Source organism: Panthera leo, chromosome E1 (genome assembly GCF_018350215.1).
Source record: "Panthera leo isolate Ple1 chromosome E1, P.leo_Ple1_pat1.1, whole genome shotgun sequence".
NCBI lineage: Eukaryota > Metazoa > Chordata > Mammalia > Carnivora > Felidae > Panthera > Panthera leo.
Window position 1 is genome coordinate 25,695,169 of NC_056692.1, and position 21,419 is coordinate 25,716,587.

The following is a 21,419-nucleotide window of genomic DNA, read 5'->3' on the forward strand; positions in this document are numbered from 1 at the left end:
TAAATTATATCTTGCTTAATTGCAAAATTTCAAAGAAAAATAAAATCCCTGTCTGTACTTAAAAAATGCTGCCAACACTTCTCTGTAGACCAAGAGTGATTCTTGGTTTGTTTGCAAAACAATGTTGTGTTCCACAACATCTTCACCCACACTCAACTTCCGTGGCTCAGACAGCTGGCAGGTCCCAGAGAGAGCATATGGATGATGCCCTAATAGCATCTGCCCAGTTGTTCTAATCACATATTTGGTAGACAGCTGAAAGGCCCACATTCAACTTTACTAAGTTTATATGACTAATTCTAAATTTACTGTAAACACTTTTTTATCCAAAGCCCTTTCAGATGCTTATTAATACTTAACAATAATTGCGTAAGTATTTCTCTCAATTCTAATTTCCAGAGCTTCTTAAAAACCAACAAATAAAACATGTTTCCAATTAATTAGGAGAAACCAATCTGTACAATTTAGTTATCATCATTAGTTCTCTAATATCCCAAGGAATAGTCAATACAACTCATCAGAATAGCACAAAACTGATTCTTAACTACTTCTTGCCTGGAGCACTGTAGCAGTATCCAAGTTGGTCCCACAAACCTAAGTCTCTGATGCTGCCAGGTCACTCTGTTTCCAAGAACCTTTGATATATCCCATTTTACAACATGAAGTCTAAATACTGTGAATGAAGATTCACAATTCTGGCCATGTTTCTTGTATATCCCTTCTGTAAGCACCTGCACTCAAGTCAAATTGACCTTTTTGGTTCAGTCAGTCTCCAAGCAGTGGAGGTTCTAGCTTCTGAAGTCAGTATCAAGAAACAGGTCTCCTGAGGTCTTATGAGAGTTTTTCTTCATAAAGTCAATGAAAGAAAAGGGTTCTGCTTGAAACAGGAAAAGCAGGAGGCTGTTTTATGCAGTTAGATTCAGGAAGTATTCATCACTTTGATGGATGCTAGTTCCTTAGTTATATTTTAATAATATTGGAGGGTTGGAAAACTAGCATTTTGGGATAGATGTGACTCTGCCTCAGAGGTGGCTCCTCTGTGTAAGGATAAGGTCCATATCTGTCAGGCCATGGTGAGATAATATTATTATGCCAACAACGTTCACAGACAACAAGCCAACAGAGTTGGGACAGTAGTAACTCTTGGCTCCTGGGCAGGTGTGTTGCCTCTGTTGCCAGATAGCATCATGTATTTGGCTAAAGGTCACCCATGATTTCCTTCTGGAGTCCATGCCATACACACTCTGTCATAGGCAGATAGATAAAAAGTAGGGTTTTAGGTTTGTCAGTAGAAAAGTTAGCATCAATTTTGGAAGCCATGGATCCAACCTTTGCTTGCTGATTTGCATGCCAAGCTGTGGTCTGATTTTAAACTTAAGGGGTGATTTCATATTTATACTTGTCTCCAAGAGTCCTAGAAGCATTTGCCATCATCTGGATCTATCTTCCTATGAAAAGTACATGTTCTCTTTAACATGAACTCTGTTAGCTCTTCAGCGCATTAATGCTCTTGGAAAAATTGTTTATAATAATTTAAATAATACCTTTAATTTAGGAGGAAATTGCAACAACCCTATAATACGTTCAGTAAATATGTAAACCCCATTTTACAGATGGAGAAATTGAGACTCAGACTATTAGATTATTTTGTCAAGGTAAACCAGTAAGTGGTGGGTATAGGACTAGAGCCCGCATTTCTTGACTTATATTCTACTTTTTTCTTCACTTTTCTCACTCTCTGTAAGTGGTGGGATTTCAGTATTTGCCTCATGCATGAGATCTGTAGCTGTACAAGATGTTTGGAATCCTAGGTTCTAGAGGAAACTCTGCCACCAACCAGCTATGCTGACTTTTTATAAGACCGTTTAATCTTTCTCTTACAGTATTTCTAAGATCCTTCCCAGTGAAAAAATACAATGTGTTTTTAATTTTATGATCCTTATTCCATTTAAGCAAAGTAATAGTCATATCATAGACATTAGACAGTTCTCACCTGGAATTTTTTATTTCATTTCTTAATAATATCCCTGAAAACAAGAAGCGAGGAGTTTCTGACTTCATTTTAATTTTAAAAATTTATCTCCTGCCCCTCTGCCTTGGTTTTACTCAGCTTTGAATTAGCTATTGAAATCAGTAAGCTGAGGTACAAATTATAATTCATTAAGCAAACTCATAATCTATTTTACATTGTTCAAATGAAATTATATTCCAAACTCTTACACTTTTAAGTGTGAACAATTTATTTTTGAGGTTTTAAAAGAAATCCTAAACACAGGAGTGCTATTCTACTTTGCCTATGCCTAACTTATTATTTCTACACAAAGACCTTTCTTCCTTGAGGCCTGTGAGCCCCCAGGTTTTCTCAGCATAGTGGTCTGCACGTCTCTGTTTTTCTTTCCCTGGGAGTGCTGATTAGTGACTTGCGGTGTGGATTCTGATTTATCGCAGACCAGAGCTGCCCCTTAGGGGCTGAGCAGAAACACTCATGAAGGAGCCCTGATTAAAAAGAGTGGTAATGAAGACAAATGTTTCAGAGGGAGTTGAGAGAAAACCAGTCTTTGGCATTCCCCGTAGCTCCTCTGAGCTTTTGAAAAGGAGGCAGTGGTAGCCAAAGGAAATATTTCTCCTTTGTTGTTTATTTCTCATGGCACTGGAAACATTTTTCTTTTCCTCCTGGGTGTTCTAATTCTCACTTGTTAACTGCTTTCCATGCAGGGTTGCAATTAACCCCTGGCAGATTCCTCACCAGGTTCCCCTTATAGCCACTCCATCCCCAAAGAAGTCTTTAATGCTTTGACCTATAACCATTTTTAAATTCTTCAGACTTGACACTTGTGCCTAATTTCTCAGATCATTAAATCACACTTCTGGGTTTTTTTTTTTTTTTTTCCCAATGATTTTTACTAAATTTGATGTTAGGTAGATGCCCATAATCACCTTTCCTTCTTCTTGGTTTTTGTAAGACAGAATGCCAGTGGAAAAACCAAATTCTCAAATTCTCTTGGTAATTTTAATCAAAACTAGGTCAAAAGTTTCATATCTTATGTCCATAACTAAAGACACTATTCCAGAATTACTTGAGTCTAGGTGGGACCTTTGCAAATAAGTGTCATGGCTTGATCGGGGTCTTTGGGCATGACCAAATCAGTAGTCCCACCATGTGTGGCCATGTGAGCTATAATCCACTGCCCTGGTCAAACGTAACCAATATCCTGTTTTCTTTCAGAAGAATCACTAACATAGGAATTAATGCTAAGGATCTAGATTGTTTCTGACAGGCTTACACCATGAGTCTCTGAACTACACTGAATGGTCAGAGTATCATATTCGGAACACATAGAAAGATAAAGTACCTTGGAAGCTATGAAGTAGTCTGGTGAGCAGGAGCAAACCACTATGCATGCATCTGGTTAGTGGGCTGCATACTTTGTTCAGTGCTGAGGAGGATGCAGTATTCAAGGAGGAAAGAAGGAAAGGCAAGGAATAGAAGATAGAGTCTGCCTCCTGCCCGTCTTTATTAGCAGATCTGCATGCATTAACAGGAAGATATCAGAGCATCCAAGCAAAATTCAGGAAATGCTACCCCACCCCTGACTGATCTGGCCTACTAAAAGGTTTGATTTCCAGAGGCAAGTAGTGGTTTCTTATTGAATCAAGTGGATCCCTTTTTTCAGAGTCTCAGCGTACTTAGAGAACCTTGTCAAACGTCTAAGGCTAAAGGAAAATTTCAGTCTAATCCTATCAGATGAACAAAGCTGATTAAAACAATCATTAGTGTGAGAAGAGCCTTTCAAGTTACCCTTGTGGCATTTTTATTTCTATCCTAAGGCAAAACAAAAACAAGGAAACAAATAACAACAACAAATAATTATGAGCTTAATATTTCTCAAATATAAGGGAGTATTAGAGGTTATTCCATGCTGACAAACATATGAGATTAAAGATCAACATTAAAGATTAAAGAGCACTCACTGAGAGAACACTGGGTAAAACCTTTCACACTTAGGTTGTTTCTATTGAGGTTCAGTCCCTCTGAACTCTTCTTCAACTATAAAGGCGAGGTCAAGGTCTGAGTCTAGGCTAAACGATGTCAAGTACAGGGCTGTAGGAAAGGCCAAAAATTGCTGCAGCTCATCTGGCAACAGATGAAGATTCAGGCTGCTGGAGTAATGGCCAAGATCGTAGGATTACTTCAGGAGCATGCTCCAGGGTAGTAGAATTCCATGCAAATTAGAGCCGTTTGACATTACCTCCCTGTTAACTGGGGAAGAAAGACTCTTTTAGTAATTTCCAAGACTGTACCAAATTCCCCCCAAGTACTGATGGACTCTTCCTGGTCTTAAATACTGGCATACTGTTCTTTATTTTTCCTGGCTTCAAACAGGCATATTAAGATTTCATGGATATCTGAATCTTTCTTTGAGTATCTGGGAACACATCAGAGAAATCAGATAGAAAAGAGGGAAAAGGAAATAGGTTATTTCCTTAGCCTTTTGAAGCAAGTGAATTGGAAGGATGCTTTCTGTGACGTTCATTGGCCCACAACTGCCTAGAATCTCCAAAACACCATCTTTTGTTCCTTATTGTGTAATCTTTAACAAAGTATTTCACAGACAGATTTAGCGCATGATTTTCACATATGTATTCCCAGGATCCATGGAGCCAAGTTGGGAGAGACCAAAGCCTTAGAAGACTTCAAAGTAATTTGAAATTGAGGGATGTACTAGGGAAGGAATCACACACAGGGAGAGGTGGAATTTGCCTGATTTGGAATAGTCTGTTTGAGTTCAGTGTGGTCAGCCAGTAGGGTTAGGTACGGGTCAGGTTCAGTACAGCACCAGTTTACACACATTTCTTCAAAAGATGAATAGAGGAAATACAATTTTATAAGTAAGAAAATTGAGGTTTTGCCAGAATTTACTCAGCTGATTGGCCGGTTGAGCCAGGATTCAAAACCATCATAGTCTGACTCCAGAGCCCTCACCTTTTTTTTTTTTAAGTTTATTTATTTATTTTGAGAGAGCACACACACACAAGCAGGCGGGGACAGAGAGAGACAGAGGGGGAGAGAGAGAATCCCCAGCAAGAGACAGAGGGAGAGAGAGAGAATCCCCAGCAAGCTCCATGCTCAGCGTGGACCCCAACATGGGGCTTGATCTCATGATCACAAGATCATGACCTGAGCCAATATCAAGAGTCAGATGCTTAACCAACTGAACCACCCAAGTGCTCCCAGAGCCCTCACTTTTTATAACAAGATATCCTACCTCCCTGTGTGACTTTGGTCAGTCAATCCATTTAGATAACATGAGAGTTGAAATGTACGATATCTAGATTCTTTTCTTTCTGCAATTCTAAAAAAGTATTATAAAGTTGGGAGAACTCTCTCATGGTGAAACATTTGAGAGGACCTGAAGTAGAGATTGTAATACCATTTCAAGTTAATGACAGCTAGCATCAATTCCGCATATATGTAATTAAATTTACAAACAGCTCAATTAATCCTCAAAACAGTCCTTCTGACATAGGTTTATTGTCCCTAAGAAAGATCATAATTATTCATAAAGAGTTGGCTATATTAAAGATGTAAAAGACAGTTGCTTAGATTTCAAATGGCCGTAGTTATTGTAGTATACTACTTGTGGCTCATAAAATTAATAAAAAATTTGGAGTCAGGAAGCAACAAATTTTTTAAGGAAATGTTTCTCTAGATTAGTAGTCTGTGCTTTTCTCATACATAATTTTTTTAATAAAATATTTTTTGTATGTATGTATGTATGTATTTATAAATTCCAGTATGGTTAACATACAGTGTTATGTTAGTTTCAGATGTACAATATGGTGATTCAACAATTCTATACATGACTCAGTGCTCATCACAGTAAGAGTGCTCTGAATCCCCTTCATCTATTTTACCCATCTTTCCCCTCCCCTCTGGCAGCCTGGTTTTTGGTTGGTCTCTTTTTTCCTTTGTTTTGTTTCTTGAATTCCACATATGAGTGAAATCACATGGTGTTTGTCTTTCTCTGACTTATTCCACTTAGCCATATACCCTCCAGTTCCATCCATGTTTTGCAAATGGCAAGATTTCATTCTTTTTATGGCTGAATAATCTTCCATGGTATATATATTCACAGCTTCTTTATCCATTCATCTACCGATGGACACTTCAGTTGCTCCCACATCTTAAATGTTGTAAATAATGGTGCAATGAACATAGGAATGTATTATCTTTTCAAATAAGTGTTTTTGTTTTCTTTAAGTAAATACCTGGTAGTGCAATTACTGGATTGTATGGTAATTCTTTTAATAAAATATTTTTAAGTTGTATTAAAAGTCATACATTTTCTTTATAATTTGAATTCATGTTATTAGACCTCTCTCTTGCAAATAGCTCCAAATTAAAGGTATGAAGTTTCCAGTAGCTTGAGGTCTGCAGAATGTGACTTGGGATAACTTCAGGACCATCTGAGAGAGTGACAATACCTAAACTATGTGTCATGCACCCTATTTCATACTTCTCATAGTGACACTGGGAGGTATTTGGTATTATTTTCATTGTAACAAATGATTACAAATGAAGAGTTGTTTCTTAACAGTTGGTGCTTTTTGTCACTTAGTCCTAATTGTCTTAATTCAAGGACATACTTTGAGTGCTGGGGAGCTGGTTTAAGGATGACTTTTCTGCAGTAATCAAATTACATCAGTGTCAAGTGCCCACTAATTATGAAGAAATTTATATCTGCATTAGGTAAATGTCATTTCACCACAGTAGCCTGAAATGAGCTATTTATTCCTTTAGTTAGCATACCATCTCATTGTAAGTATTAGAAGCAAGCTATTGATAAAATTTAGACCCACGTCCATTTGTTCTTTAGCAGGAAATGGCTACAGGATGGTCAGTACTTCTAGAGATCTGAAGAGAAATGCCCTGCTTCATTTTTTATCTGATCAGCTAACTTGTCGCCTTGAAGTCCTACGTATTCACTATGGCAGGGTTGGCAAACTACTGCTACCACCTGTTTATGTTCAGCCCATGGGTTAAGAATTGTTTTCACGTTTCTCAATGGTAGAAAAAATCAAAATACCAAGAATGTGTTATTAAACCTGAAAATTATATGAAATTCAAATTTTAGTGCCTATAAATAATGTTTTTATGGAACACAGCCATATTCATTCATTTATGTATAGTCTAGGGCTGCTTTTTCACTAGGATAGCAGAGTTGAGTAGTTGTAACAGAGACCATATGGCCAAAAGATACTTCCTGTCTGGTTCATTACAGAAATGTTTGCCAACCACTGATTATAAGATCAAATCCAAACTCTTTCCTAGCATGGTGTACAAAACCTTTATGCTCTGGCTTCTGCATACCTCTTCTGCTTCATCTGTACTCTTTCTCTCTGATAAGCAGCCTAAGGTCTAACTGTTCTGAGCTAACCATTCTGAATTACCAGAACTTCTTAGACTCTGGCATGATTTCTACATATCTAAATATTTCCCCATGCTATTCCCTCTGTATGAAATCCTTTCTTTCCATCCTGAGCACCCCTAGCATTCGTCTTCCATTCTTTTGGTTTAAACATCCTTTCTGTGCAACCCTAGCATTATGTGCTCTGTTTCCACCTTGAACACCTTCACTGTACAGAAAGCTTTTAAAAGACAGATGTTGTCTCCTGTTCACCTTTGTAGCCCTAGTAGAGTTTCTCAACCTAAACACTATTGGCCTTTTGGACTGAATAATTCTCTGTTGTGGGGCTGTTCTGTGAAATTGTAGGATGTTGAGCAGTACCCCCAGCATCTACCCGTTAAAATACTAGTAGCCTTCCCCATCCCCTGCCCCATTGTGGCAATCAAATGTCTCCAATCATTGCCAGATGTTTCCTGATGGTCAGAATTGTCCCCATTTAAGAACTACTGCCCTAGAACTTTCCACAGTCACTAGCCCATAGTGGATACTGAATAAATCTTGAATTACATATTGTACACTTCAAATGGATGATTTATACAGTGTGTTGTCTCTCAATAAAGCTGTTTTTTAATAAAAAAGATTTGGTTTACTATTAGTTATTACTAATGGTATTATTATGGTGTTTTTTTTGTTTTTGTCTTCTAGAATAGTTGCCAGTGCAACTGATTGCACCATGTACTGTACTAGTTGATCCCAAATCTACATTGTCTTATTTAATACTGACCTCAGGCGTGGGAAGTGGCCCGATTTTTCTCGTTACTTTTTTAGGAAATGCAGACACAAAAAGATTTATTAATTTACTCAAAAGTCATGTGACTAGTAAGCGTGTATGAAGGAATATAGAGGACTCAGCTCTTGTCTGGTTTTATTTTATTTTTTTAGTATTTATTTATTTTTGAAAAAGAGAGAGGGAGAGGGGGAAGGACAGAGAGAGAGGAAGACAGAGGGTCCAAAGTGGGCTCTGCACTGACCACAGAGAGCCTGACACGGGGCTCAAACTCACAGACCATGAGATCATGAGCTGAGCTGAAATCTAGAGTTGTACGCTTAACCAACTGAGCCACTCAGACACCCCCATCTCTCGTCTGGTTTTAAAACTTGTGTTCATATCACTTGACCAATTTGCTTCCACAGCCAGATGTTAGCCACAAGAAGCCTAACTTCTTAGATTAGGTAAAAATGCATGTACCTACCAAAGACAGTGTATGTAGGTAGTAAATATGAACAGTTTCTAAATAATGGGAGCATTATTTTTGTTCAAAATACTAAATAGTGCGTTTCTTATCAGTAGAATAGCATACATGCTGTATGGTGGGTTTTTTAATTTTGTTGTAGTTGTAGCTGTTAGGGTTGGTTTGTTTTTAGTGTTATACCAAGGGGACACTGATTTCTCTTCCATATCTTTAGATCCTGAGGTGGTGGGGAATCTATTCTAAAACATCATAAAGACCTAATTTTTATCCTAAAACAAAAACAAAAGAAAATCAATAGGTGGCATTATCAGTTCCATCTTTCACTTTGCTTTGGAGCAATGCACTAAAACAAATATAATGTGTAAGACTGGTAATCTTTAGAATGGTACTGTACAATAGAACTTTCTGCAGTGATAGATATATGCTGTTTAGAGCCCTTGCCATCCAATATGATAGCCACATATGGTTGATATAACTGAAGACCTGAATTTTTAATTTAATTTTAATTGAAATCTGAATAGCCATGTGTGTCTAGTGGCTATGATATTGGACAGCATAGCTTTAGAAGTCTTTACTTTTTCTAAAAAAAATTTTTAATGTTCATTTATTTAAAAAATTTTTTTAAATGTTTATTTTTGAGAGAGAGAGACAGTGTGAGTGGGGGAGGAGCAGAGAGAGAGAGGGAGACAAAATCTGAAACAGGCTCCAGGCTCTGAGCTGTCAGCACAGAGCCCCACGCAGGGCTCGAACTTGGGATGGGTGAGATCATGACCTAGGCCAAAGTCAGATGCTTAACCGACTGAACCACCCAGGCACCCCTCATGTTTATTTATTTTTGAGAGAGAGAGAGAGGGAGAGAGGGAGAGAGAGAGGGAGAACATGAACAGGCGGGGGATGAGCAGAGATAGAGGGAGACACAGAATCTAAAGCAGGCTCCAGGCTCCAAGCTGTCAGCACAGAGCCCAGTGCGGGGCTCAAACTCACAAACTACGAGATCATGACCTGAACTGAAGTCAGATGCTTAACTGACTGAGTCACCCAGGCGCCCCTAGAAGTTTTAGCTTTGATAAAGCCACACACCTAAGCTTAACCCCAGGGAATATCTTAAGGGATCAGAGACCCCAGTTTCAGACTGAATAAATTATCACTGTTGAATACATACAGAAGAGTGTAGGATATCTATTTTTATAGTATACAATTTAAAAGGTTACTGTTATATTCAGCTATGTGACTTGTAGAGGACAAAATTACTCTGTAAGGGGTAAACTCACATTGCAGTGTTAATTCAACATTGATGCACATCTTCTAGTAAGCAATTTTGTACTTTTCTGATGACTTGATTCCTATAGTGATAAGTTCTCCATTAAGGAGTAATGTTGAGACATTGAGGAATAAAATGAATAATATGCTATGTTTAATTGTTTTAGGTACTTAAGAATTATTGTGGCAATAAGAGGCTTTTGCTTTGTTGAAATTCTAGAATCATTTACTAGAATATTTGTTTTTTGTCTTGGTCCACATGAGAGCTACATTTTACTAATTCAACAGGAAACTAACAAAATTTTTCTTGAGTATATTGTAGAGTATTTTCAGAAGATGCAATGTTTTAGAATATTCTTTTCATATCTGTGATATTTTACTTATGCTGATGAAAATAAAAATGATGTTACATTGGTATATTTTCATGAGCAATACACTCTTAAAAAGGAGAAAAATATTTCAAAGTCCATCTTAAATTAATAATTTGTAATTTTGGGCAAGTTATATTTAAACCCATTTTATGCCTTTGCCTGTATTTGTTTATTAAATCTGTTGGATCTAGGAAAAAAGCAACTTCGGTATAATGGAGACAGAGATGAGTTTTATTATTCTCGCATTTTTAAGAGTTATTGTTAATTTTTTATTTATATTTTATCCCAGTACTTACCTTGTATTAATTGCTCGTAATTGAAGTTCTTAAATATAGATGTATTTTTCACTTGATCTTAGCCAAAAGGCCAAGAAGCAATAGGTGCATTCTTAAAGATTATTCGTTTTTCTCCTTATAGTTACAGATGATCTAATCTAAAAATTTGGAAGAGTTAAAAATAAGTTTAAAGATATTTTTTTCCCTTTTCTACTTGTTCCTTTTAAGAAAGTGTGATAAGGTTAAGGATGTCTGTGATCTGTGATCTGGCCAAAAGACTTTCACAAATACTGTTTCCATATTTGTGGCTTTGGTGTTTCCTCTTACACATGTGTCTTCCTTCTTCAGTTTCCTACCCTGTCAAGAGAGAATTGGTTGCTCCATTTGTATTCTGTGCATATAACAGATGGGCTCAGTGGGGGCTTTGTCTATAGCAGAAACCATAATGTCCAGGAATTGGTGGGATAATTAAGAAATTTCCTTCAAAGAATTCCTTGTGCAGACTGCTTATTAGAAAAGATGTAAGTGCTATTATTGACGGTTTCCTAGGTCTCAAATATGCAGCATAGTTGAGTGTGATTAGAAGTTTCCACGTCCCATGCTTTAGGGGGTACAAAAATGAAAAAAGCATGCTTCCTGACCCCCAGGAATTCAGAATTCAGAATTCAGGTGATAAGGAAAAAAACTCTAGTGACTATAGCAGAAGGCAGATCAAGTCCTCTTAGAGTACATAGGAGGGAAAGACTAGTTTTAACCGGGGTAAGTCAGAGAAAGTTTAGTGGGGAAAGTGCCATTTGAACTAGAATCTGGAGAATAGTTAGAATTTTGATAGGTGAAGATTGAGAAAAGGGGCTCGCTCCTCTAGAAACAAAGGCACCAAGGTGTACATGTACTGGACTAATTTGAGGACAAATTTGAATCTGCTTTGAATATATAGGAAACGATATGTGAAGGGAACTTGTGGAGGTCTCAGCTATCTAGGGAGGTTCGGACCAGACTGTGGAAGGAGAGTGCTGGTAGAAGAGTTGGAATAGGGGACAAGGAATGAAAGGTTTTTGAGGTAGGCAAGTGATGAGTTTAGAAAGCTTATTCTAGCAGCAGAATTGAATAGATGTGGGAAAGACTAAAGAAAACCATTAAGTGGTTATCACAGTCAAACATTTATCGGGTAATCACAACTGAGGCTTAATTTGTAAAACCACATGAAAGTTGCTAAGCTTTCCTTTCCCCCCACCCCCACCCCCACAGGAGAAATAGTGCTCTGGCATTCAGCCCTGTTAGCAGACCTTTATATAACTTTGAAATACAAAAGAGAGAGAGAGAGAGAGAGAGAGAGAGAGAGAGAGAAAAGAACACTTTCATTATAAAGTCCGTAAAAAGCTAATTTGTGATTTTTAATTAGTAGATAGATAGTTCTTACGTAAGACTCTTGTGTCAGTTCTTTTCCTTATGAAATGACTAAATGACATCGGGCACGTTACAGATTGTAATGTAGTGATTTGATAGTGCATCATTTAAGATACATTTTGTCCTAATCTGCAAGAGTCCTGACACTGTTAAGTAAGCAAAAAGCATGCCTCCCTGCGCCCTTTGTTCGAGTGATTTTTTTCAAAAGTATAATAGTGAAGTGGTGCAGGTGTGAAGCCAAGTGAGAGACCCATTGCTGCTGCTACTACTTTTCATTATCAGTATGATCACTACTCTTTGCTTGACTCTGGCCCACCTGCACAAATGGACTGGGCTGGTTCATTCAGATAAGGTAGTGAGCGTTGATGCCCCTCTACCCTGACTCTTTATATCAGTATATACATATTACATTCTTTAACCAAAGCCTTTTACGTTTGTGTATGAGACATTTGATTTTTTAAGGTTCAACATTCATGGATAGGTTGAATCACCTGTTTTAGACTATAAGCTTAATCTAATCTCATTAAACAACTATAATCTTTAATCCCATTAAACAATTATACTCAGATACTCAAGTTCTTAAAAGAAGTTAGTTGAGAGTACAGTTTATAAAAATGGACTATTTTTACTCTCATTTCCTCCCTTACTTGCTCCTTTTCACTGTACGCATACCCCTTCTCATTGTTTTATGGGTCACATGTAAGATTCTGTTGCTTAATTTTTAAAAGTGAGCTATCACTTATTAAGGTTCTTGGCTAATAAGCACTCTGTATATATTATTTCATTTACTCTTCTTGACAATTCTATGAGGTGTTAATTATTACAGTTTTAGTGATTAGGAGACAGAAACGCAGAGAGGTTAGGTAACTTGCCCAAGGACACCAAGTTAGTAATTGGCAGAGCCAAATTTAAAACCAGATCTGAATGAATGAAGCCGTTGTCTTAACCACTATACTTCCTTAACCAGTGTGCCTGCCTTGGTGCCAGGTGACGTGACCCCAGTTTTGGTAACAGAGGAACACTGGTCTAAAGTGATGTCTCCATACGGGAGTCATAGAATTTTAAGAATGGAAGGGTATATGGAGGTCATCAGCCCTCATGTAAAACAAAAGTCCTGTGTATCTAATAAGTGCTCTCTATTTAATTAGATTCATATAGTGCCTGAAGTAGTAGTAATCAGTGTGTGTGCATCCTATGTGTGTGTGTTGTTGGGGGAGGTAGTCATCATCAGACAAAGATTGCTTTGTAGGTGCAGGTGAAGGCAGAAAGAGGCAGTCTGTGGAATAACGTACTTGGAGGATCTCCGCTTTTCCATGTACTGTGTCTGATTTGATGACGTCTGTGATTTTGCTTCAAAACAGTACAGGAGGAGGGAAGTGGACATGGATGTGGATGGGGCAGGATCGTCCATGGTTTGATGGTTGTTGGCTTGTGCAATGGATGCTTGGGTTTTATTACATTTTTTTGTCTATTTTGGTGTATGTTCAAAATTCTCCATAATAGAATGTTTTAAAATGTTCTTTGAAAGCACTGTTTTCATGATTTTGTAGTGGTTAGATTATGTATATGTCTTCTTATTCAAAACTCTCTTGGATGTTTTAGTCAAAAGAAGCATTTTTTTCTAGCATTTGTTCTCTGTAAAAAAACTCCTTCATCTCTTTTTCTGATTATTTGTTAGAGAAAGAACCCAGCGTTCCCAGTGAGGAAGGTGAAGTTAACAGTCAGCTGCCTACATGGCTACAGTATTGGGATAATTTATCTAATTTCTCTTATGAGTAACTTCTCTTTGACATTATTTTTGAACTCAAAGACTTGCTTGCATTGTTCTTGTTAGTAAAAAAATCGCTAGGATGTACTTAGTAATTGGAGTCAGCTGCACTTAAGACTGTTCCGCCAGACTGTTATTTTAGCCTTCACTAGTAGGGTTTTTAACACCAGTTTGACCTTACTTTGAAACATTCTCAAAATACCATACTTTAATATCGATTTATATACTTTCATATTAAAGCAGGGCAGGGTCCCTGGGGAAAAAAAAAATAATGAAACTCTTACTTCCCCCAAATATAGGAATAAAGGTAGATTTTTCGGATTTTGCTTTTTAGAAAAAAGTAGGGAAAGAGTTTGGGTTAAGTTTTCCTTTGGTCAGGTATAGCGATTGCAAACGTATTCTAAAGTACGCAAGTCACAGAATGGAAGGATGCCTTCCAGTTCAGGGGGCCGATTCCCACGGCCTGCGTGCCTTACTACTGACTGCTTAAGGATAAAGACTCGTTCCTCAGTTCGTAGCACCGAGTAGATGCTCCATGAATTTGTTTCTGACTGGCAAGTACTAAATGCCCATTACATCATGCCAATTATATTTGAGACAAGTGAAGCTCAAAGTTTATAAACTATTTCTAAAAATAAATTCTTAATTTTTGTTCATTCCAGAGAGGTGTGTTTCCTGATTCCTTTCTTCTCTTTGCTTTTTTTTTTTTGCCATTGTCCTTATTTTTTGGCCACTGGTAAACTCCCACATAGGAGAATGTCAGAGGCAGAATAAAGCCAGAGTGTAGTTCTTCTTTTTTTAAGTAGATTGAGAGGGTTATAGTACTCTCAGGACATCACTTTTTTCTCTGAAGACACATCCGTCAGCAACTCCATATAAGGCAACTGGACTCCCTCCCTTCTCTTCTGAGCCTTCTGCTTGTATGTCTAGATACCATAATAGATCCAATGCCTGTGAAGACCTGGAACACTTCAGACAATAACTCAGACTTGTTTTGTTATGCTATATTTAGGAATTGAGCGAGTGTTTTATAATGAAATATCTCTCCATGCATTCTGCATTGTCTAGTGATACAAAACCCTCAGGCACCCAATAAGCAGCCCTTTTTAAGTTTAAAATGGTGGCTACTTTAGTTATTACCTTTCTGAAATGTTCGGCCCAGTATTTTTCATGAAAATAATAGGATCTGTGAAACATTAAAATTTTGTAATGGTTGATCCTCACTAGCTAAAAATGAGCTCTTTAACGACAGCATTTCTCTGCATGTTCTGGAGGTATAAGTTCTTGAGCATTTAAGTTTGCTTTAATTAACCCTTTATTTTTCTTGACTTTTCCACATTAGCTGTTGGAATTATTTGTGAGTTGCTGAGGAAGCTAAAGGTTAAAGATAGTTTCTTAGGAAGTTGATTTACATCAAAGAATTACTTCATGTAGATTAACTGAAATAATGATACCAGTAAGATTTCCAGACCAGGATCATTACAGGATTTTGAGTAGGCCCGCAGAGACAAATTGCTCTAAACCTGTTTGACTCACCACCATAAGGTTTAAAACATAAAAATATAAAAGTGTTTGAATTTTTCTGTTTCCTTATCAGAAATATTCATTTAGACCATAACAACTGTTAGAACAAGATAACAACTCCAGGCCAGCTGTCAAATGTTTACCATTATCAAAACTCTCCCTGGAGGGAGATGCAACTTTGGCTCGCCTCACCGGCAGTAATTTAATTTTTCCTTCATTCTGACTCGGAAATGGCAGCATTTTTCAAAGCTTCCTCCCACTGATGGCTGAAATTTTCCTTGTGAAATGATTTCCACCAGTCTTGAATCTTTCTTGTTTCTGCCGTCTTCACCTTTGCTGATGGTTCTGCAACTCATCACCAGCTATGCAAACTGACAGTTCACATCCTGGGGCAGCAGCAGGGGCTGGCCTGCAGAAAGGAGCAGCCTGACCAAATTTACGCTCACAAGATCTCTTAATTCACAAAAGCATTTGCTCTAGTTCCTGTTCTCTGCTGCAGGGGCTATGGAGAGGGAGTGGGGGATGGGGCAGGACCATTGGGAGAATGTTCTGAAGAGAAGAGAGGCTCTCTTCACACTCTACTGAGTACACAGACTTTGGAGATGAAAAACAGACGGAGAGAGGCATTTCCAACCATCTTGCTGATCTGTGCAGGAGTTCATTGAACTGTACAGCATAGCACCAGACCCTTGTGTCATTTAATGTTACTTTTTAAAATTGTTCTTAAATGTTCAGCACAAATATCCCTCCCTTTTACTTAAGTTGACAAAGAATATGAAAACAACAACAAAAAAAGAAATTAAAAAGCCAGATATTGCAATGAGAATGACCAGAAATCGTTTTCCTCTCTGTAGAGTTCTGTTTAATATGAAAGTCCTCTTAACAAGAGTGGACAGAGGAAGTTTTAGGTTTGATTTGAACTTCATGTACGTGACATATTTCATTTTTTCCTTCTCTCACAAGTTTCAGCCCAGGCACTTGTTTGAAAAACCACCAAACCTTCTCTGGCTGCTTCTAAGATACTCCTGGAATTTGAGGTTGCCTTTTATCTTCTTCTTGGCAGAGACCTTTTTTTTTTTTCTTTCTTTTTTTTTTTTTTTTTTTGAGAGAGAGAGAGAGAGAGAGCAGGGGAGGGGCAGAAAGAGAGAGGGAGAGAGAATCCCAAGCAGGCTGCATGCTGTCAGCAGAGAGCCCAATGCGGGGCACAAACCCATGAACCGTGAAGTCATGACCTGAGCCAAAATCAAGAGTTGAAGGCTCAACCGCCTGAGCCACCCAGTAGAGACATATTTTTGTACTTTTCCCTGGAGTGCCTCGACTCCTCTACAGAGGACTCATCCCTGGTGTGTCTAGTCTACCCTAGACACGCAGTTGGTACATTACCATTCCATAGCGCAAGGTCACTTATGTACTTGTGTACCAGTTTGGCTCAGTCTGAAAATTGCTTTCAAACACAGATTGTTTAAAATGACTGACCTCTTAGGTTTATTTCTACCCACTCCCTCCCCAGAGGTCTAAAACGACCTAATCAAATTGGTAGGTTGTTTTCATGGCTTTGAAAATAAAACTATAATTAAAGTAAAAACAACAAAATCCTGAGCTAGAGAGGCAAATTTGAATTTTAGGCTTTGCTCTTGCACCGACTTTGTTCTTCAAGATTTCTTCCTTGTAACCCCCACAATCACAGCAAAAAGATGGGATTATGGCTGATAACAAAATCAAGTCCCTAATTTGGACCCCACTAATTTAGAAGGTTTGATCATGCTCAATTATAGGTGATCTTTGAACTACCTGTGAGTAAAGTATGTTATGCAAGTGGTGTTTTAAACCATATCTCAGAGAGGAACATTCACTTATTGAAGAAAATGAAAACATTTCAAACACTGGTATGTATGCAGTTAGTTGTATACAACATTCCCAATTGCAGGTGTTTCTTATATCAAAGTAGCTTTAACAGACTTCTCCCACTCAGCAAGTATTCTTGTTAAGTATAACTCTCCTGTTTCCTTGTTTGAGACTGGCCATTTCTCTAATTGCCTGAATTAGGGTTACTTTTATGTTCTGAACAATGCTGTGGGAATACACACTTAAGGGGCTTACAAGTTGGTTGGGGGTGCAAAGACCAATACAAGGTAGTAGTCTGCTAAATTCCAGAGAAAGCACTATAAAAAGTAAGTGTTGTAGGAATTTTAGATCAGTACAGATATTAGGAAGGTTTTGAAAACAACACATGTATATATAAACACATGGGAGGGAGGTTTTTTGTTTTTCGTTTTTCATTTCCAGAGCTTGATACATCGTTTGCCACATAAAATGTTTACCTGATAAACCTCTGTCGATTTTGGTTTCTTCTTATAATACCTATCTTTTCTTGAGTATTTCTTATGTACCAGACATTTTGTGCAGACACTGTTCCAAACTCTGTTTTAAACTATTCAAGGAGGGTTCAAAAACTCCGATTCACTGGCTAAGTTTAAGTGGTAGGGGCCATGGCAAATTACCTGTGTTTCAGGTTGCTGCTGCCGCCACGTTCCATGTCGCCACTGCAGAAACGTGCGTGGACTTGGTATTGCCAGACCTTCCATTTAGTCAAGAGAGACAGGAAATTCACATTTTTATGGATATTTCCTGATTTTAAAAACAGTATAGGCCAAGTAAACGTTTGTGACTTTTACATTATAATACTCAACCCCGTTTTATCCTCACAACATCCCTGAAAAATAGGGATAATTATTTGTACTTGCCCACCTTCAACACGGCTAATAAGTAGCAAAAGTAGCACAAGTGGAATCTACCCCGGGTCTGTCTCCAACAGCTCCAGCGTTACCGCGCTCCTTCCTTCCAATCTTCCTGTAGATTCACCGGAGTGGTGGTGGTGATAGTTTTTGGCAGAAAAGTCGTCTTTGGTTAAAGCCATGCCCTTATCAAAATTATCTCATCAGGTAATGCTGTACCAGAGTGTCATCTTCCAGAGAACAGTTATTTATGGCTTTGGGGAGAATTAATTATAATAGGAAGCTGTTGGTGACTGTAAGTATCAAACAAAAGCTCTGTCGCCTTTGCTGCGGATTTATTATTTCAAACCCATGGTACTTCTAGAAAAGCTACACAAATATTCTATCGTTGGTAGAGTTCTTCAAGTTTCACAAAGAGTGGCCAAAGTATTTGTGGCAATTTTACAAGGCCTGACCTTGCCAGAGAGAGAGAAATCATTAGTTCTCAGGATCTACTAAACATTTAAGCACTTTTGTTAAAATTCTCAATGAACTTTGTGGCCTGAAGGAGTTAACACACCTCCACAAACCTGCTTTCAGCTGGTAAGATCAGGCCCATTATTATTATTATATACAGCTGTAAAAAGCTGGTTACATAGCATAAATTGCATTGAGACACTTAGGCCACAAGATTACTCAAGAAGAATTGTATTGCTTGTTCAGTCATATATTTTGATCTTTATTGCTAGTAGTTTATTCTCATGAGAGTTGGGGATTAGCCTTCCTTTTAATGTAAAAAGTGTATCTATGAGGGTAAAAATATAAAATGAAAATAGATTTTTAATGGCAACTTTGGTTCTTAGCATTAATTTTACATGCATTTTTCATTCTGAACTTTTAAACAGTTTTGAGAAACGCATGAGAGATTTGTGAACAGGGGCAAGAGAGGGTCAAATGTATCAAATCCTTGGATTCCAGCAAATGTAGGATTTGTGGAAGAGCAGAGAAGCACACATGTGTTGGGAATGTAAATTAAAATAAAACCTTGGTGGAGACTTTGAGAAGTGAGTGCACCACACTATGGCAAATGTCGGAGGCGTTTATCTTCTTAATAAATTAACCAAATATTAAAATAAACATTAATTTAATCAGTCTGCATTTTTTCCTCTCTGGATGAAAGTGTTTCAGGAAAAATCATAAAAGAATCTATGGTAGCTCAGAGAGGTTAAACTCAACAGTTGTTTTCTTTGAAGTCCCTGGCCATGAGGTTAATTGCCAAAACTGCTTGTGGAAAAGGTGGTAACAATTTAACAAGACTGTACAACTGCAGAGACGTAGATGAATATCAGGTGTTTGCAGATGTTTTTTCCTAACAGGAAAGGGGGTGGGGAGGAGAGGAGGAAAAGAATGAGAAACAGGGAAAGAGAGAGGCCTGAGTAAAGTCCCAACTAAACAGCCAATAATTCTTTGTTTGCTTAGCCAATCATCCTGTAATTGGCCAGGAGGTTAATAGGAGTCTATTGATTGGTCAGGAGGAGTGCTTACGGTGGCTGTTTTTACAGTATGCTCCCAGACAGAAGGCTGCAATTACTGGAGCTCTCATTCCCACTCTTTAGGGCCATTGCTGCTCTGATTTATGAAAGCTGAGCAGGTTGCTGTTGGCAGTTTATGTTTTAAGTGTTGCCTTCTGGGTCTTTGCTGCTTATGGGTCAGTGTGCTATTTCTCATCATTTATTGTGGTCATTTGAATAGGTAAGCTTATTTATGGCTTATTGAAGTAGGAATACATTAAAAACAATAACCACCACCCACATGGTGGAAAGTGGGAACAATCATACTCGAAGTGTGATCGAGCCCTACCTGCTCTAGAAATAGAAATTCTGCTACCGGCATAGAGTTTACAGTAGTTCCAGAAATCAGTCGTCTTTTCTTTACCTGCCTTCAAGAGATGTGTTTCTCACCTCCTCGTAATTTATACTAATTGATTACACTTGGATTTTGCTTTTGACTTCTAATAATTAAATTTGCTCACTGATATTTTAGAGTTAAGGAAACTGAGGCCTTGTTTAAAATGTCTTAAACCATTGAGACGCCTTCTGGAGCTTGCAACGGGGTTCTTCTGTCTTAACCCACCCTGACCTGGTCCTGACCTTAGCATTACTAATAAGGTACTTACTTCATCATTTCATTTCTCACTTGCTAAACCTGACTATAAATCCTTCCGTTACTCAAGATCTTGGTTTCCCACCCTTGTTCAGACCTTCTTTTGTCCTTCAGAGTTCCCTGGGAGCCCAGGTGAAGGGGAGTAAATCTTTACTGATGATAAGGCCCCTGAGCCACAGAATTCTGTGTAGCTGCATCCAGACCACTGGATTTCACCTCCGCTTCCAGCTTGTCACTTAGGGCTGTGGTGACCACAGCTACCGTGGCTACTGTTTACTTCCTCCTGTTTCTTCTACTCTTTTAATTTCACTGCTACTACTTAAAAATGTTAAAGTCTTCTGCAGATCCTCTCATTGCTTTGAAAGCTCTCCATCATTCAGCATTCATGTCTTGAATGACTGCTCTATTAGCAGACACCCCCTGGAAGTGCCATGGACACAGTGGTGGTGACGACAGACCACAGCTGTGTGTACCGATCGTGCCCCCGCGAACATGATGAACATTCCTTATCCCGCCTGATTTTCTGTAAAAAGTATGGCAACCACCAACCCCACAGAGTGACACAGTACAAGAAGAGCAAGGATCCTCCATATGCCCACTGGAAGCAATGTTAGGGACAGGAAGCAAAGTGGTGATGGCAGGTAGCCGAAGTAAATTTCCCTCAAAAAAGGCTAAGTCAGCCAAGAACATGGTGCTGAGGTTTGGCTGTTGAGCCCAACAGCAGATCTCAGAGAATGTTGGCCAGGAAAAGATGCAAGCATTTTGAACTGGGAGGAGATAAAAGGAAGGGCCAGACATCCAGTTCTAAGCTTCATGTTTCATTTTGTTAGGAAGAGTGTAAAATATTGAGGGTATGTTTAAAATCCTAAAAGACCACAACTATCCCAATACTGCAGATTCCTGGTCATTTTCCTTTTGGAAAGAAAGACACCCTCTAGTTTGATGAGTACACCTTCCTCTACAAAGCTGTGAAAGGTATGGTTGCCCCACCTGAGGCTATGGATCTATAGACAACCTCCCAGGGATTTCTTTTCTGCAAGGGAGCCACTTATGACTGAACTGTTGTTATTTGTGCTGCCTGGACATTGCAAGAGAGATTTCCTTTCCTTCTTACTTCTTTTAAAAATGTGCTTCTATCGTCCTATTCTGACTCAGTTTTTCTCATCCTCCCGAGCTCACTAGCACTCAAAAGAACCTTGATGGTTTTCTCTCTGGTCAGTTGTACATGGAGCCCTCTTTCTCTTCTGTTGCCTCTGCAAATATGGGTGACTTTTG

General features: G+C 38.3%; 1 protein-coding gene across 10 annotated transcripts in view; it reads left to right on the forward strand.

The window, feature by feature from the left end:
* BCAS3 (BCAS3 microtubule associated cell migration factor) overlaps positions 1 to 21,419 on the forward strand; it is a 608,014-nt gene that overhangs the window by 384,082 nt on the left and 202,513 nt on the right. Inside the window, exon 23 of one of the 10 annotated variants that reach the window (XM_042915740.1) lies at positions 10,711 to 16,354. The exons of the other annotated variants lie outside the window; for them this stretch is intronic. Within the exon in view, the coding sequence (XP_042771674.1) occupies positions 10,711 to 10,730 (20 nt within the window). The 3' untranslated portion in view covers positions 10,731 to 16,354. Of the gene's footprint in view, positions 1 to 10,710; positions 16,355 to 21,419 lie in introns of those variants that run through there. 10 annotated transcript variants of the gene reach the window in all.